Source organism: Pelecanus crispus, chromosome 1, assembly GCF_030463565.1.
Source record: "Pelecanus crispus isolate bPelCri1 chromosome 1, bPelCri1.pri, whole genome shotgun sequence".
Lineage (NCBI taxonomy): Eukaryota > Metazoa > Chordata > Aves > Pelecaniformes > Pelecanidae > Pelecanus > Pelecanus crispus.
The window spans coordinates 218,422,711-218,441,600 of record NC_134643.1 but is presented as its reverse complement, the minus strand read 5'-3'; the positions used below and the strand labels follow the sequence as shown (position 1 = coordinate 218,441,600).

Sequence of the window (18,890 nt, the reverse complement as noted above, 5' to 3'; positions counted from 1 at the left end):
TTGACAAACTCTGGCAAAGACAGGGTGAAAGTCTTTAGTCAGAAAAAGCATATACTTAGGAAGTGAGAAAGGAGCCTGTTACTCATTCTTCTTCTATTGAAAATGTGACAAGCCTGAAAACAGATTTTCTCAATTTAGGGCGGGGTGGTGGTGGGGTTAAAGTTCTCTGGTCTTTCAGATGAGCTGGAGTGAATGAATAACATGAAACACGTGGGAAAAAATGGACTAGCGAGCAAGGCACTTGTTTAACTATGTGATGCACTTCAGGGCTGAGCCCACTTGTGACTCCACCCTAAATAAAGCACCTGGAATGTGCTGCTTGGGCAGGCGGCGCAGCCCTGGCGCACGTGCAGCTGCGCGGGTCTGGCACGCGGCGCCGGGCGCTGGGCTCGCTCCTCCATTCATTTATTTTAAGGGCTCAGGGTAACGAGAGATTGGTCACAGTTGCTGTGCCCGGGAAGAGCTGTTTATGTCCGGTGGCATAATTCATCCTCCATTATTAATGTGATCAGCGCATTTTTTTTCAGAGGACTACTGTGTAGAGATTCGTTTTGGCTGGCGTTGGGTTGGCACAGGTGGTACCACCTGCTAGGCCTGTTTTAGGAGTTGGTAAGACTCCAGACAGTCTCAATCGCTTAATAATTTACCCCTTTTTTTTTATGGAGCAGCAAAAATGGATTTGAGTATCTTCAGATGCTTTTGATATGTATTACTTTCAAAAATAACTTTTTAAAATTAACATTTTATATACAGTTAATGTTATCTCAGAAGAGGTATGTTTAAATTAAGTATCAGAAGAGATCTAGCACAACATTTATTCATGTGTGTTTATTAACAACATAATTTTGTGTTGTATTAACACTCTTTTTACACTGCAGTATATTAGCATGCCACTGTGTAGCATGGATATAAGTTGCACTGGAGTTGATAGGATTTGAGCTGGTGCTTAAGTGTTCTCCTGAATTACAATAAAAATATGCAGTAGAGCATTCACGAATAGTTCAGGATAGTGATGTCACTTTTCTGTTGTAGGTATGACATATATTTAGCAGAATCCAGATCAAAATTACAATTTTACCACCTCTCACCACTGTGTCAGTCCACTTAATGTTTCATTCGTGGACTCTGTTCTTCAAGGCATGAGATCTCTGGGGACACAGACTTCCCGTTTGCTTTGTGCTTGTTCAGTGCCTTGCCCTGTAAGTTTGCTGTTCGGTGGCTCCTGGCCCGCTTTGTCTCCCATCTCCTGGTGCTCATGTTTGGTCAGCATCCTCTGGGGAGCAAACGTGCCCTGTGCCTTTCTTTGCAGAGTACTCTGTGTTTTCCCCATAGATACCAGTGTCTGGCCTTCAGAATCCATGTCCAAGACTGCAGTGAATATTTTATTCAAAACAAAGATTAAAATTAAGCAGAAGTGATTTTATGGGTTGCTATGCTGCATTTCCAGATCTCTGCTAGTGGCAGTATCTCCTAGTGAGCATCTTTTTACATGGGTGCCTTGCTATAACTTCAGTCTGCTGCACTTTTACGTAAAGTGCTGTCTTTCATTACTTAGGCATATTTTACAGTAATTCGCTCTTAACTACAGTTAGTCCAGACTTGCTCCCTGATCTTATTTATTAATCTCACAGAAAATCCTTATGCATTCTGTGCTGCATGCTCAGCAGTCAAATCTATACGTACTCTCATAACACTCTATTCAAGCGCAATTAAAACAAACAAGTAAGGATTTCTGTTAGACTACTCATAATGGAACTGATGGCTCTTCTCCATGGAAAACTGTCGTAATCTGCTGGAAGAATGATTGTATGTGTGACTTCATGGGTAAAGAGAGAGGTGATCTGACCATTATGGAATATAATGAGCTTGAAAAGCCTTTAAAATAGAAGGGTGACCAAGAAATAGGAGTTAGTCTTGTTCAGTCGCTTTAGTGGAGTGACCCAAATCCGATTCCAGGTTGTGAGTTCCTCAGATTACAGTAGACCATCCCCTACTCTCTCTGTCCTTCTTTAGGTGAGTAGGGAGATGTGTTAATGAGGAAAAGAACAGGAGAACCAAAAAGGGGATACAGGAGTCTCTGTCTTCTTCAGTCCTTTATTCAGCATCACTTTGTTCACATTTTTTATATCCTCCAAAGGGGATGAGGGGAGAAGAAAACCCAGCTGCTAATGGAGCCGAACTAACTCTTTACCTGACTAAAAATAATAATTTAAAAAAGACATTTTTATAAGGCTCTTCTCTCTTTAGAGATACCAGTTGTGCATTTGAACTATACTTCATTCTTGTACCAGTCTTGTATAGTATTTTAGTATAAATTATTCTTGACTACAGGAATATAATCAGGGAAATATCACTGAAGTGGCAGCTAGATCTTCGAACTTCCTGCCTTTTCTGTGACTTTTTAAATATTTAAACATGAGTGAAGAATTTTATTTTGAAGTATTTGGATTTTTAAAGATGAAAAATTCTTAAAGCATTTTCAGTTCTCTCTATGGCTGTTCCTGGAGTCAATCAGTAATAACTGTCAGCTGACATGATTTGAGTGTGTTTTTGTAATTCCATATCTGGAAGGGAGCTTTCATATCTGCTAATGATCTGATGAGCTGCTTATTGCCAAAATTTCCCCTCCGTGCTGTATTTTCCCTTACCCTTGAACATCTCGTCTTCTCATTATCGTATCTGTGCTTTAATTGTCATTGCTTGCTCTTTTTCTCCTCCTTCACATTTAAATGCACATTTGGTAGTTGACATAATCTGGATAGCTTTTATGTAACATTTAGTAATGAGATACCATCTGATTTCATAGACTTCCCTTCACATTTTAAATACTTAAAATGCTTTGGGTTTGTAAATGTCTGAAAAGAGCTACCAGAAGCAGTCAAACAATATTTTTCCTCTTTTGTTATTCTCTCTGGTTACAATGAGGAGACATTAGCCAGCAGTAGTAGTCCAGTTGTCCATTTTTTCTGCTGATGCTGTGGATGACACCAGACGACCTCATAACCTACCTAATGACTAGGATGACCAAGAAGAATATAAGATTGTTTTCTGATGATTGTAATCTCTGCATTCTGTCTCTTGAAGGAACATGGGCAACCATTGACCCAGAACAAATTTTAAATATCTTAACTAAATTATTTTTAAGAATTATTTTAACTAATTCCTAATATGTTGCAACAGGGTGACTGAGTTTTGGTATGTTAGTGAACTCTGTTTATGTGCACACACATGCTTTTCTGAATTTGGGTTATAGCCAATATCTTGACTGTATTATTAACTTTTTAAGGAATCTGTTTCTCAAAAGGGAAAAAAAAAGGTTTACTCAATGAGTTTTGCAGATATGTAGTTTCACTGTGCTGCTACTTCTGGCTGATCTGAGTCCCAGCTCAAAATCTCTGTGGAGAAATGCCTCTTAGCAGGTTTTCCTTCGCTCATTTATGCTTCTTATAGTGTCGTGCTTATACTCTACTGTTTTCTACGTCTTGTTACCATTTGAGGTCTTTTTATGGAAGAGAAAAGTTACAATATTGTGCATTGATCACAAGATGTGACTCTGAAAAACACCTATAGGTATGGTATCGATTCACCTGGTTGATTTAATGAGCTAAATAGAAAGATTTTGTGCACTACTTATTGCTGTTTGGTGCACATCAAAACTAAGCCTCAGTCATTCAGTTCAGCACTTCTAAGCAGGCTACTCATAAAAATAAAATCACGGATATATTTGAGTGTTTCCAGTTGTAATTTAAGTGTTTCCTAATGCAGTTTTTCTCACCGCATCAGAGTAACCTGGGTGAAAATGTCAAACATACCATACTGTTGTTTGTTCTCTTGTTTTGGGCTTTGTTCATAACTGCTTGTTTTAGGACTTTCTTTTTATATAATGGTACCCAGTATCGTAATCATCTATTTTTCTTGGAAGACGAGGACTATGTATTTCACACTAGGGTACCTCTTCATTTTAGGGGCAAATATATATATGTTCGTCTTAATTTTGGCATTTTAACTACACAAAATTCACAGCGCATTTACATCTCTGCCTACCTCGCATGCCTTTCAGTAAGCATTTTCATTACACAATCAGAAAGCACTGGGTCGTTAGCTGTTCAATTTACATACCTTTAAGAGTAGCAGACAAAGAAGTGGAAATTTTTCATTCATAGCTACTGAATCATTGGATGACACAATATATTTTCTTCCACTTGAATCTCATAAACCACTTCTTGAGTAGCAGGAAGAGTAATTGCTTCAGGAAGAGTTTATTACTGGATGTTTAACCACAATAAAATTTTATGAGCTTTATGATGCATTATCAAGTTCTGTAGGAGGCAAAAATGTTTTGAGTTTCTGAGTTTGAAAGTTTGCTCAGTCAAACCCTCTGCCAGTTGTCCCTGTAACTGGAATTGTCTTGGTGTCCCTGAGTACCTTCTGAAAAAAGAACTACAGAAATCATGAGCATTGGGTGCCTGCCTTATTTGTCAATGATGAGTGCACAGATAGTTTTCAGATAAGGCATCTTCCAACCAAAAAATGGATAGATTTTATTCAGAATTATTAGAGAAGTTAGCCATAGGGTAAGATTAATGATAAGAAGATTTGGAGGAAGTTGTAAGAAACTGGGGAGAAAAATTTGGAAAGAAAAAGTCAGTGTGGTTTTGTGACATGGTATAAAAAAGCAGATTGGTATACAAGGTGGAGTAATAAGAAAAAATCATTAGAACCCATGTTATCCTTTCTTGGTAGCTCTGCACATAATCTCCCTTCCAGTTTCACCCTTTCTCTTGCTGCAGGCATCACTCAGCCTCCAGTTTGGTTGAGGGAAAGTACGTGAGCACATGCCAAGCCATCAGGGTCAATTTCTAATTCTCACACTTTCTGAAATTTATTTTTTGTGGACCTTTTCCTCCTTTAGTGCTTTCTCCAGACATTTGAGTGTAGAAGTGCTCTTTTTTTCCACCACATTATTTTCCTCTATATACCCATTTGTGGTTAAAAGCTGGTCAGTAACCTGGAAATGAAGTCACCAGGGTTATTTCAAAGGACAGAATTTTGGAGCAGAAAGGAAATAGAGTTTGTCCCTTGAGGCCTTTCAGATATTCATAGAAATTAAAGGAGAGTCAATTGTCTATGATTTTATTTCCTTTGCTATTTTACAGGGGAATCAAGGAAAAAAAACCCGGTCTCAAGTTTGAAGATGGGGATGTATTTTACATAGTATCTGCAGAGTTGGTTTTAAACTGCTCGATGTCAAAAATAAGTACTTCTGTAGATGTTTTTGCTTTTTCTTTTTCTGCATTTGTGGTTTCTTACCACAAAATCAATCTTTCTTTTCTCTAGGGCTTTGTTAGGATGTTTAGCATTGGTTACCTGATCCAGTGTTGCCTTCGGATTCCATCCACCTTCCGGCATCTGTTTACAGAGCCATCCCGGCTACTTTCCCTCTTCTACAACAAGGAAAATTTCCAGCTTGGAGCTTTTCTGGGATCTTTCGTCAGTATATACAAAGTAAGCTTATAACATACAGAAATGACAAATGCCATGGGTTTTATTTCACTTTTCAGAATATCATGAAGAGCTATAAAGTCTAGCCACTTAATATTACTGATACTATTTGCTACAGCATGTCACCGACAAATTCTTTAATATTGCAGTAATCAAATTGTAAATAGAAAACTAGTCTTCCATTCCATGTGTTTTTGCTATCATTTCTGAATAAACCAGATGGATTTTGCAGCATGGTATCAAGGTCAGGAGATGGGGAGTACTTCAGAGAAAGTGAATTCAGATTTCAAAGGGACTTGCTGTTACACAAAAACATTTTAGTACAGACACAAGTAGTGACTGCAGTAGCAGCAGTGTTGCCAGAGAGAAGCCATTTGCAGATTTTTTTGGCTCAAATATCTGGAATTCTTACTGGATGCTAAATAGCAGAAGATTGCAGAACATATATCATGTGCAGCTGAGACATTGCACTTACCGCTTGGAAATCTACCCTTCTACACCATTATAAAATGACAGATTGCGAACTGATATGCGTTCATAAGCATTGTTGGAATTAATCGAGTTATGTTTATTTATGCCAAAAGAGAACATGACGAAGCACACGCCCTAAGGGAGAATATATTGCATAGTGCAGTGCTGAAGTGGTTTTTGCGCTTTTATATTGTTAATCACACGTCATTTTTCAACTGCCACTTTACTTGCTCTGCAAAGTTAAGATAATCCTGTATTATTCAGGGTAAATATTACTTACTGAAAATTTGAAAAACGAGTGTTATTTCTAAGCAAAACAGCAATTTCACTTGACTTGCAGTCAGATTGAGAGGCAAGAATTTGTAAGGTTACAGAGTTTAAAATTTTTGATGGCAAAGTGCAAATGGGTTTTTCAGAGTTTATTTGAAAATTAAATTTTTGCTCAAAATTTAAGAAAAGAGCCGCTAGAGAAAAAAGTATTTAAATTGCAAAAGCTGAAATGATTTTGATGTCTTTTAAAAGCTCCAATTTCAAAGTGTAACTTAGTTCTATAGATACTCATTTTAAAAGGGTGACATACTCTGACCGTTATTTATAGTTTATTAAGTATGTACTTGGCACTGATGAGGCTACACCTGAAGACATTGAGGTGCTGGAGCGTGTTCAGAGAAGGGCAACAAAGCTGGTGAAGGGTCTGGAGCACAGGCCTTATGAGGAGCGGCTGAGGGAACTGGGGTTGTTTAGCCTGGAGAAGAGGAGGCTGAGGGGAGACCTTATCGCTGTCTACAACTCCCTGAAAGGAGGTTGTAGTGAGGTGGGTGTTGGTCTCTTCTCCCAAGCAACGATAGGACGAGAGGAAACAATCTCAAGTTGTGCCAGGGGAGGTTTAGATTGGGTATTAGGAAAAATTTCTTCATGGAAAGGTTAGTCAAGCATTGGAACAGGCTGCTCAGGGAAGTTGAGTCCCCATCCCTGGAGGTGTTTAAAAGATGTGTAGATGTGGTGCTTAGGGACATGGTTTAGTGGTGGACTCGACAGTGTTAGGCTAGGTTGGACTTGATGATCTTAAACGTCTTTTCCAACCTAAATGATTCTATGATTCTGTGATTCTCCTTTCTTTTATTGTTTGCATTCCGTAACTTACACTGGTTTAGGTTGCATTATATTTTTCTTCCAGTTTGAAATAAGCCTGTAGGGCAGCAAAGATTCTAGTCACTCCAAAAAATCAGACCACAGCTAAAAAAAATGAAATGCTTGATGTATTTTGAACCCAAAGGAATTTCATTATGGACTGCTTTTAAAAAAAGTCCATCTTGTCCCTAAAAGCAGTTTAAAGTGCCATTGTGGGATTGTAGTAGCTGTACTATTAGTATTTTGTGTTCCCATTACTGTTAATTAATGTCAGCAAACATGGTTTTGCAGTAAATATGTTGGTCATGGTAACCTGGTTTTCTTTTTTAAATTATTTTACAAGTTTGAGTAGGAAACTCGACTGTCATAATAGCAATGTATCAATGACTTTGCAAGGAATTTATTTATTTAAAATGTGCACTGTAAAATAACTAGTGAGATCACATCTGTGGTACTGTGACAATTTTTGGACACAGCTATTACTTCCTTTCTTCTTTTAATTTTAATGTCTTTTTCAAGAGTGGGCTCACCTGAGGGCCACCAAGATGATTTGAGGACTGGGTCATATGATGTGCAAGGAGAAGGTTGGAGAACTGGGTTTTAAGCTAGAGAAAAAAGGCTCAGGGGAGATTTTATTGCTACCTACACCTCTTGGAGGTGTGCAGTGATAGGATGAAAGGCAATGGATACAAGCTGAAATACAGGAGATTCCAAAGAAATATAAGGAAATACGTTTACCTGTGAAAGTGGCCAAATATTGGAACAGGTTGCCCAGTTAGGCTGTGTAGTCTCCATCCTTGGAGATGCTCAGAACTCAACTGGACAAACTCCTGAGCTACCTGCTTTAATTAGACCTGCTTCAGGGTGGACCAGATGATCTACAGAGGTCCCTTCCAACATAAATCGTTCTTCGATTCCATGAAGAGCACACATTAGATGGATTAAGAGGCTGACACACATATCTCAAAGTAGACATCGGCTGTCATACTGAATTATATAATGTTCTCTTGGTGCCATCAGCACTGGATTGAGCCTTATTATTGGGCACTTATTGGGCCTAATATATTTTAATGCAGCCTAAGCCACAACTACTTACATCCCTTCTGGCCTGAACAGCTGTGTATTGTTGTCTGTGTCAACAAACAGGTTATTAGGCATTTTGCTGTGTCTTTTAATCATATGCAATTCTACCTTTTTAGGTTAATGCGTTTTCCTGGTTCCAGGATTTAACTGGATGTATGGAACAATCTCAAGGTGTTTGGTGTGTAGCTGAAAACAGACTTTATCATGAGAAAGAGTCTAGACAACTACAGCAAATGAAGATGATATGAATTCAAGATTAGCTTTGGAATTAGATTGGTATTCAAATTAGATTGATCTGCTCTCTGATTTTGAAAGATGGTAGCAGTAAACTCTTAACACTGAAATGTTTCAGGTACTGTGGATTATGGGTATTATCACACTACCGTCTTAATTCATACTGTGTGCTATATTACCAGCTTATAGAGGAATATCTCCAGTCTGTGCATTATGAAGAAGAAATAACTAGGGCTAAACCTGCTCTCTGTTTACCTACAGGGTACTAGTTGCTTCCTGCGTTGGGTACGAAACCTAGATGATGAGCTTCATGCACTTGTAGCTGGTAAGTCCATGACAAGAAGTCTATATTGCCTCTGTTGGGACTCTGCAAATACTTCTCTCGTCTGTGCTCCCAGTCCCTTTTCAGACTTCCCGTGATGAAAATAGGACTGTTTGCATCAAGGTTGTGTCAAAGTGACAGTGATGTTTCAAGTAGCTTAAAATAAAGAGTTGCAATTAAAATTGTAAGGCAAATTCAATCAAATGGTGTGTTTTTTATGGTCAGCTTCAAGGACAATGTATTATTGTATGCACAAATGTGAACTTGTCCTTTATTTTCCAACTGTAGAGATGTGAGGTTCAAATACTGACTCTTCCATACGTGACAGAATACACATTTGAAAGGATGGGCTCCATTGGATCCAAAGAAGGACCCTTTTGCCATGAAATTTGTGTGGTGGTGCAGGCCCTTCCCTGCTGTTTATGCACCTATCAAGTATTGGAACCTCAGAGGTCTCTCTTTCTTGTGGGATGAGAGAAGAAATCTGGTGCTGTGCTCCTGAGCACTGAACTACAGATTTATTTCAGGGTTTCAAAAGTCTCTTTTTTTAACGACATCAACTGTATTTTGATGGGCAGTACAGGAACATCACTGAACTTCATTGTAGCAACAGAAAGCATAATCTTACGCAGTGTCTGTTGAGCTGACATACTGCAACAGCAGCAATAAATCACAATCCTAACAGTACTTTCGTTTTCTAATTGTTACAGGGTGTCTAGCAGGAATTTCTATGATGTTTTACAAAAGTACTACTATCTCTATGTATCTGGTGTCCAAACTAGTAGAGGTAAGATATTACCCTCCTAACAGAGTTCTTCATTTCACCTATTTTTTTCAAGGCAGAAAAAGAAAATGAACTTCACAGGCTTTGTCCGACAATTCCAGTATAATACGAAGTTTGTGTGGCGGTGGTGTGTTTCAGTACGTGCGTGCCAAGAGGCAGTGCCGTTCTGTGGTCTCATTTTTTCTTATTTTCTTTCCTGTGACTCATTTTAAAAGTCCTTTATCCACTGGTCCCCATGTATATTCTCCATTAATTTTTTTAATCTCCTGGTAGCCCTTTGCTTTGTAGCTTTTGCAGATTTTTTTAAAATCTGAAAGTTCCAAGAATGTGTGTTCTGCCAGAAACATAAATCAGACCTAGTCCTTAATTGCAGATTTATTGCCAAAAGCTACAGCTTAACTTCCTGCCTTTGTTCCCTAATTTTGGCATTCAGCAATCTAAGATAACTCAAAATAGCTTAGTTTTTAGTCTATAGCTGGAGTTGTTTGTCAGTATACTTCAACTGATTGAATTCCCAGCTTTGCAATGAACTTCATTCTAATTACTGTTTTTCAGGCTTGAAATATTTCTGTGAACTCATTAAAATTAGGATCCCAGGGCAAAAAAAAAGTTTGTAGAGTTTGGGTATGTTGATTATACTTTGCTAACCAGCTTTTGATTTCTTACTGTGATTTTTCCATAAAATCGGGAATTAGTCATGGTTATTTCCCCAACAGCACCGCTGGAATAAGTTGAGAGCGTTCTCTTATTATGCATCATCCCCAAATCATAAAGCTTTCTCCTGCAGACCTCAAGGGCCTCATTCCCTAGTGGTATTTATCAACCTCCATTACCAGAGCAGAATTCGTTTCAAAGAATATAAAAAGAAGGAGCTTTTTTTTTTTTAAAGCATAAAATTAAACATAAAAAGGGAAGATATACGCTATTTATTCTTGCTCTTTTTAATCCTAGATCAAACTCTGAAGGTAGTTCACGTATTGGTTATATAAAAGCAAATCTGTGTTATCCATATTGACTTTTAGAACACCAGTTGTAAAAAACCAATATTATCTTGTATTGCTGATGGTTTTCTCTGGACTTTGAGACATTGTGGCTGCAGTGAAATAAGGAAAGTGCTGTGTGTTCTTTCTTTCTTTTTTTTTTTTTTTTTTTTTACTACTTTTATCATCTTAGGCAAGCCAAGGGTAACTGACCAAAGAGGCGTGTGCTGCTTTGGAAGGTCATGCTGTGCTCAGGAAAATAAACTTTACATGTTTTCTCAGAACGAAAAGTATGTGATTTCAAGCTGTTTAAGAACAGTGAATATTCACTTTGTTGGAATAGTTACTGCATTGTTCTTTTGCTTTTTTAAAATGAAGAATTTAACATAGCAGACTTCCTTTTTTATCTTTAAGATCTGTACTACCCTTTTAACACCCAAGCTGTTGTTAGGTCCTGCTCTATACATTAAAAGCCTCTTATTCTATTGATCTTGGATAACTTCTATAAGCTATCTCAATCAGTGTCACATTTGTGGACATATACAAAAATACGTGAGCATCGGTTAGTAATGTTGACATGTTACTGTGAAAAGGTAAAATAAATAAAAATTAAAAAGCTACTTTGTTTAATTTGTTTCATTCAGCTTTTCTTGTTATTTTTATAGACTATATACTTCAAAGGCATTGAAGCAGGGAAGGTTCCTTATTTTCCTCATGCAGACAGCATCATCTATGCCATTTCTACATCAATATGCTTTCAAGCAGTAAGTATGTTGTCTTCTAACAGAATATGAAGTTCTTTTAGCTTAAGTCAAATGTTGAATGAAATGAGGAGTACAGGGATACAGTGATACAGAAAAGATAGTGTGAAGTAGTGGTTCCGGCAGGATGCTGTGAACTGGGGCTTCTGCATCCTGCTTTTGAGTGTCACAGGGGGAAGATCATTTCTAGGACTCAGATTTCTTATATGCTTATAGCTGATTACATTATACAAAGCATTGAATTCTTTGGAAAGGGTCTCAAAATGCATTGCCTGAGAAGATGAACATAAATCTATGGGCTTTCATAAGCATATGAATAGACAATTTCTCAAGGAGACAAACAATATATTGTAATATTTTACGCTTTTTTAATCAAATAGAAGTTTTCACTTTCAGCTAACTTGAATTCAAGTTGCCTGCTGAAACAATCCGCAAAAATTAGTAAGAAAATCTGAAGTTATATGTTGGAAACACACTGTAGTTACCATCTTTTGCACTTTGCAAGTCAGTTACGTGCCTTCACCCTCAGTCCTTTTGATGGCTGCATCACCTAGAAAAAAGCTCCTTTTTGGTGGTACCCAAATTACTCTACTATTCCACTACATCTCTCCATTTCTAGACCTTCTGCTGAAACATCCCACTGATGTTATGACCTCCATAAGTATATGTATTTTTTTTACCCCTCAATAAAGACAATATAAAATGACCCTAAAGCAGTCTTCTGCTGTCTTGCGCTTAACAGGACAGTTCCACTCCTTTTCCTCATTGCTCCCACATATTTGGGAATATCTCTCATTCTGGTATCAAAGTGAACTGATATTTTACTGCTTGGGATGTGCCTGAAGGTCTGCTGCATTGAAGTCTCCAAAATACTGCTGGCAAGGACCGTCGTATGAGGCTAACAGAAATAAAGTTAACATGAGAAAAGAGGAAAGGGTTTTTTCATTACTTAATAACTAGTTGGAAAAGGAGTCCAAGACTGGAAATAAATTACTAGGTTTAGGAGAGAGGAAGGAGGGGGAAATTAGCAAAGGGATCTATGCTGAGATGTTTGTTACTCCCTATATTCATAAGTGACCTGGAAAAGTAACGGAATAGAGAGAAGACAAGGATTTTGGTTATATAACATTATTTAAGATATGTAACATGAAAGTATAAAGATGACTGACTACAAGACATGGAAGATCACAAAATGCAGAGTGAGTGGGGGATAAAATAGCAGGTTAATTTGGCATGCACAAGTGCAAAATCATGCACATGGGAATAATAAGGATTGTTGTTGCTTTGTCTGCAACGACATCTAAGTTAATTGCCACCACTTTTGAAAGATAGTCTTCCAGGTGGTGTCTTCTGTGCCGGTGGTGGTGATGTAGAGCATCAAATTCAGTTGTGAATGGTTTGTCTACTGACAGCGCTGGACCTTGGCAGGTGATCACAGCTGCTTTCGGTCCATGAATCCTGAGATTATTTAAAAAAAAAAAAAATAAAAAACAAACCTATATTTCTATAACTATCCTTTCACTGGTTTTGGCAACGTAATGTAGCAGATGAAGCTTTTGCCTGATGCTGTCAGCTGGCTTTGACAGGGTACTCTCCTTGCAGGCTGTCATGGAAGTTCAGAACCTGAGACCTTCATACTGGAAATTTCTTTTACGACTAACAAAGGGCAGGTATGTAATTGGGAGTATGTTACAGCTTGTCTAAACATGCCATTGATGACATTCAACTTCCTGTGTCATTTGCTGTCAACAGCGGAGCTACTGGAGTACGTATGAGCTAATTTCCTGAGTATTTACTTTGCTTTTCAAATGGTTTCCAGTCCACTTGAAGTTCTTTGCTGCTGAAGCGACACTGCTAGGTTTAGTCTAATGACAGGAGCAACGACTTAAATCTGGTTAAGTCTATTTAGCAGATCGGTGGTTTACCTGAAGGCTTTTTTTATCTTTCGTTCACTTGGAGGGTGGAATGCTTTCAGATTTCAGTGGAATATGAAGAATCTGGTAAACAACTATACAGGTTGAAGAAATCACTTAGTATGTACAGTGACTGACAACATGGTATTACTACATGTTTAAAAGCATGTCAGAGTATTTCCTAAGAATACTTTGAAGATTCAGTAGGTTTTTGTAGGACATCTATTTCAGCTGGGAAAGGAAATTTTTTTCTTGGAAAACTAATTGTCATGGTTTAACCCTAGCCAGCAACTAAACACCACACAGCCGTTCACTCACTCCCCCTGCCCCAGTGGAATGGAGGAGAGAATCAGAAGAGTAAAAGTGAGAAAACTCATGGGTTGAGATAAGAACAGTTTAATAATTGAAACAAAATAAAGTAAAATAGTAGTAGTAGTAGTAATAATAGTAGTGATGATAATAATAATATACAAAGCAAGTGATGCACCATGCAATTGCTCACTACCCACTGACCGATGCCCAGCCAGTCCCCGAGCAGCGATCGCTGTCCCCCGGCCAACCCCCCCCCAGTTTCTATACTGAGCATGATGTCATATGGTATGGAATAGCCCTTTGGTCAGCTTGGGTCAGCTGTCCTGGCTGTGCCCCCTCCCAGCTTCTCACTGGCAGGGCATGGGAAGTTGAAAAGTCCTTGACCAGTGTCAGCACTGCTTAGCAACAACTAAACCATCAGTGTGTTATCAACCTTTATTCTCATGCTAAATCCAAAACACAGCACTGTGCCTGCTACTAGGAAGAAAATTAACTCTATCCCAGCCAAAACCAGGACACTAATGAAAAATTTTCACTGATTATAACCATAGATTTACATTGTAGTATCTTACTGGATATTTTTTCTCTTATTTGCTGTGGGGATCTAAAATGCTTACCTTTTAAAATAGATTTTGCTGTAACTATACTGATGTACTATGTGACAGAAACAAGGCATACAAATTGTGATGTAGGTCAGTTTATGAATGGGATTATAAAAGGTAACGTTTGTTGTGACACTGAGCTCTCCAGACTATAAAAATAGAAGTGAAATCAGAGGCCAGTCCCTGGAGCATGTTGAACCTACACTCCCCATGGCACAGTACACTCTTAGCTGGACATGAGGAGACAGAATATGTTGCTAGACGTGGTGGGAAGCTTTCCTTGGGATGCCTGGAGGCAGTCTGCAGGCAACCTCTGAGGCTGTACAAACATGATACAGGGGATGATGTCAGCGCAGATGTCCAATTTTGGCTGCATTTTTCCCTCCTGTGCTAATCCTAAGATTGCTTTAGTTGAAAGAGAGGAGGGGAAAGAAATTCTATTCTGCTCATTTATTTTATCTGAAGTAAATCACTGTAATAGTAATTTTGACACTCTCTCCATAAAGGCAGATTCTTTTGACATTTCATAGGTCTTTCACTCAACAGTTCTGAAGACTAAAGAGGTGGATAATGGATTGTAACACCCATACAATTGTTATCCACATTTGGGCAGGCATGGCCAGAGTTTGTGAGAAAGAACAGTAGTAAATTTTGGTTTGAACTCTTTTGTGAAGTTAAAAGTAGAAGGGGACTCTCTCCTTTCCCCTTTTCCACAAGTTGTGTTATATAAAGTATATCTACTCGAAGCGCTATTAATCAGATTTGTCAGGTTTTTTTTTTTTAAATCTTTACTGCCCAAATTGAAAAACTTGTAGCCTCTAAAGAGTGAAGGCTGAAGCCTGTATTTCAAAGATTTGGCTAGTCTTTTATGAAGTTAAATAATTTTAATAATTTTATAAATAAATTAATAATTTAAAAATTAAAATACTTTTAAATAATTTTATTTTTTCCAAAGTAATTGAAAAATCTGCTCACTCTCTCATGTCTCTTCTTTTTCAGGTTTGCTCTCATGAACAGGAAAGTTTTAGATGTATTTGGTACTGAAGCATCTAAGAACTTCAAGGGTTTCACACCGAAGCTTGACCCAAGATACACGGTTGTACCACCAGAGCTACCGCTGGAGCTGTCTTGAAAGTGGTAGTATATCTTGTCATTGAATGTGATCAGCGTTTTGTCCTGAGAAGTTAACTTAACAGTCGTATATGTGGAGGAGGGCTTGGGCTCCACTTCAGTATTATTTCAGTGAGAAATGCTTTTTACCAATCAGAAATACTGAAGCTTTGCAGGAAGGTGTGGCTTAGTGATTAAGCCCCTTCTGTACACAGAAAATATTTCTGGATTACTGTAGTTGGTTGACCATATGGTAGATTGCTGAATGAATTAAACAAATGAGTAATATATTTAGAGAGGAGAAGTAAAACATAAATATGCATAATAATTTCAAAAATTCTGTAGTTCGTACCAGTAGAATATTTCTTGGTAAAACTAAAAATAATTCTTAATTTACAAAGGAAGACAAATGGCATAGTTTAGGTCCAAAGTTTTACCTGATCTTAAAACCATTGCAGTCGGGTGAGAATGCCTCCTTGGCTTTCTAAATCGTGTCACTGATTTATCTCAAAAGAGCCACCACCCGCTCATTATTTAAAATTACATGTTTTTGCACAGCTATGGTTGCAAAATAAGGCATTCCTTAGGAAAAGAAAATGCGTATTAATTCAGAAATCACATTCCAGGGCTGTAAATCTCACTAACGATACAGATAAAAGACAAGGAAAATAAGAAGGCTGTACCGGTGACTGCTGCGCCGTGCGGAGCAGCGGGGTGTGGTGGTCAGTATCTGCCAAGTGGAAAATGACAAAACTGGCAGAGGAAGGAATGAAATGTTCCAGCCTCTGAGATGGTGCTGGAAACAGCAGACAGTTACAAAAATAAAAAAGCCAAGAACAAAACAAAACAAAACAAAAAATCCCCCAAAATATACTGAAATTAAATGTTTATTTTTAAAGGGCTTGACATTGTCGCTTTAGATGGCATTGGGTTGTTTGTCAAGCTGCAACGCCAGCCAGCTTTTCAAGCATTTCTTTAAAAAAGAACTGACCCCTGAGGTTAGACTGTTACAAGAGAACAGTTTCGACGATCGTATTAATAGTATTTTTTCCTTGTACTTGATGAAGAGTGGTTTTCCGTCGGTCCATCAGACAGCCACGACTGGGACAGTTACATTAAATTTAATATGGTACTCAATGCAAATAACTACCTATGCAAATTCCGTCTCATTTTTACCCTGTGTATTTCTTCAGATAATTTGCGTTCTGAAGTGAGACCTTGACATGCTAATTGCTTTTTTTGCTTTTGGGGTCTTTTTTTATTAGAATCCATTCAGGTGATGCTGAATGGTGTTCTTTACCCTAGAACTTAATGAAAAGATGAACTATATTCACATTCAACTGAAAAGAGATGAGGTAAGCCAGGGAATGGAAATTGCAGTAGGTTGCATGTATTTTAAAAAAGAAAAAAGAAATCAATGTTTTATTGGAAGTCTTTGTCAGATGATATGAATTGGATTAATAAGTAGAGCCTTTGTGTTGTAACACTGTAATCCTACCCCAGCCTTAAGCATATTTTAATTGCCATTAGTTTAATTTCTTGTTACCGAATATACAGTAATTTTTATCAGATTTACAGAAATGTCATGAAAATTGTACCGATCTGTGCACAAAATCTGCTTCTTCATCAGCTACTGTAACAGTGATGCTTTATCACTGTTACTAAAGGGGCTTCATCCTTTAAAACAGCAGTTGTCCAAGTTAGTGTGAATAAAGTTCTGCAAGCTAGTTTGTATGCAATATTTTATTGCTTGAAATATTATATTAAAATTCCTCAAAAGGAAATAAAAGTTAATTCAACAAGAACTTTAAAAGGATCGTAATATGTTTGTAGTGTTTTTTCCACTGGAATATGGTCTAAAATATTTGACCTTGTAAAGTCTGAGAAGTTATATATTTTAGGTAATATGTTAGAACTCACACACTATATTATGAATACTTTCTAGTATAACTATGTACCGGTCTCAAGCTTCAAGATATTTTATAGATGGATTAATTTTCTTCACTGGAATGACATTTGTGATTGTTTCTCTATTTGAGTTAAAAAAATCCAAGTACTACATCTCAGCAGCTAAACAACAGTTTTGTCTATGTTTTCTTGCTTCCAAAATTCACAGTCCTTGTTTCAAGTTATTTTCATGTAATATAAAAAGAAATTAAAAATTTTTAAATTATTTTTATTCAAATCAAGTATATGTAAGAGAAAAAAAATAAAAGTCCTAATGTTTTTCCCGGTAATAAACAGTTGCTGCTTGAAAAAGTTACTTTTTGTCTATGTTGTTAATAAGCCATCTGGAATCATCAGTGAAGTAATACTCGGTGGTGAAGGAACGCCAGGAATGTGACTGAACATTTAAATTGTGCGTATTTGTTATAAAATAAAGTCCTAATGCGGTGTAAGTGAAGAGGTAATGCCAAAGCAGTTCAGCTGACAACTTCAGCTCTGCGCTTCCACGGGTAATTATGCAGTATGGGTTGACGTTATTTAATGTTTCTTTTTTAAACAGAGAAAGCCACATAGCCAGTTAGGAAGGCAGTGCAAAGCTGCACGCCTCCAGCGCTGCCTGCTCTGTGGCCAGACGGTTGGGCCCCATGTGACCGAAATGGCAGCGTTTCCCACCACTTGATGTGGCACGGCTATTTATTTTTTTGATCATATGATGGGTATCTGCTTGATCACATTGAACTTCTTGCAAAAGAAGTTGATTTTGCAAAGAGGAATACAGGGGGGGAATTGCTCAGGAGATGGTGGGAAGTGGTGGGTCAACCTCCAATACCACAGTTCTTGATAGAGGTTTGGGTGTCCTTAGGGAGGCTGCACAGGAAGATGGTGCTTGGCTCCCTGCAGGCACTTCAGGAGGGTGTACCAGGAGCTGCCGCCTCATCTGTGGCTCCCAGAAGTCGAGCAAATATGCCTCTGGTAGGCAATATTTTCGCCTTTCCTTGAGGTTGTTTGCGTGCATGGCTCTTCTGGAGAGTTCATTGCCATCCCTACTGCTCTTACCGCGCTGCCCGTACTGCGCATCTCGCTCTCTCTGTGGCTGTAGTCCTCATCTTGCACCCAGACCCCCATGCTCCCTGTGTCAGATTGCAGCCTTTGGCCCCAGTTCCTCTTGGTTCTTCATCCCTTCACCTCTACCCAGCCCAGTGTCAGCTGTCCCCTGTCCTCAGTTCTGTCATACGAGCTCCATTTACTTGGGTGCCTCCTTTTGCTTCTCCTCCAGAACTGCTCCTTCACTGGGCATTTGGGGGAGCGCTGCGCCTGCCCAAGGGGAGCAGTCAGGAAGGGATATTCCCTCGTACACCCCAACTTCTGCTGCCACCCTTGGGTTTTGGTTGGCAGAGCTGCTTCAGGAGCAGCAGAGTTCAGCAGTCCAGATCTAGAGTTTTCCCCTCCCAATCCAAGACATTCTGGCTGTGACTAAGATATATGTGCAAAATCCCAAAGTGAAGGTTGCGGTTGGTCTTCTTTTATGATGGGTATTCATTAATATCCTTTGACGGCCATCTTTCAGCTGATTTTCAGGCCATATGAGATTGCTTTTGTTGCAGACCTTCATCACTTATTCCCAGTCCTTGTTGGAGGTGGTGATGAAGGTGTTGACGTCCACCACTGAGATCTGCTAAAGGAGAGTTTGTTTTTTTTTTTTTTTTACAGAATCATTTTAGATCACCTAGCACAAGGC

At 38.4% G+C, this 18,890-nt stretch overlaps 1 protein-coding gene across 2 annotated transcripts in view; it reads left to right on the top strand.

Moving 5' to 3' along the window:
- The window catches only part of TMEM135 (transmembrane protein 135), a 190,991-nt gene extending 175,764 nt beyond the window's left edge, over window positions 1-15,227 (top strand). For both annotated transcript variants that reach the window (XM_075725055.1, XM_075725047.1), the window contains 6 exons: window positions 5,338-5,505; window positions 8,683-8,746; window positions 9,454-9,530; window positions 11,173-11,271; window positions 12,871-12,938; window positions 15,095-15,227. In XM_075725055.1, the coding sequence (XP_075581170.1) occupies window positions 5,338-5,505; window positions 8,683-8,746; window positions 9,454-9,530; window positions 11,173-11,271; window positions 12,871-12,938; window positions 15,095-15,227 (609 nt within the window). The remainder of the gene's footprint in view (window positions 1-5,337; window positions 5,506-8,682; window positions 8,747-9,453; window positions 9,531-11,172; window positions 11,272-12,870; window positions 12,939-15,094) is intronic.
- Window positions 15,228-18,890: the final 3,663 nt, after the last annotated feature.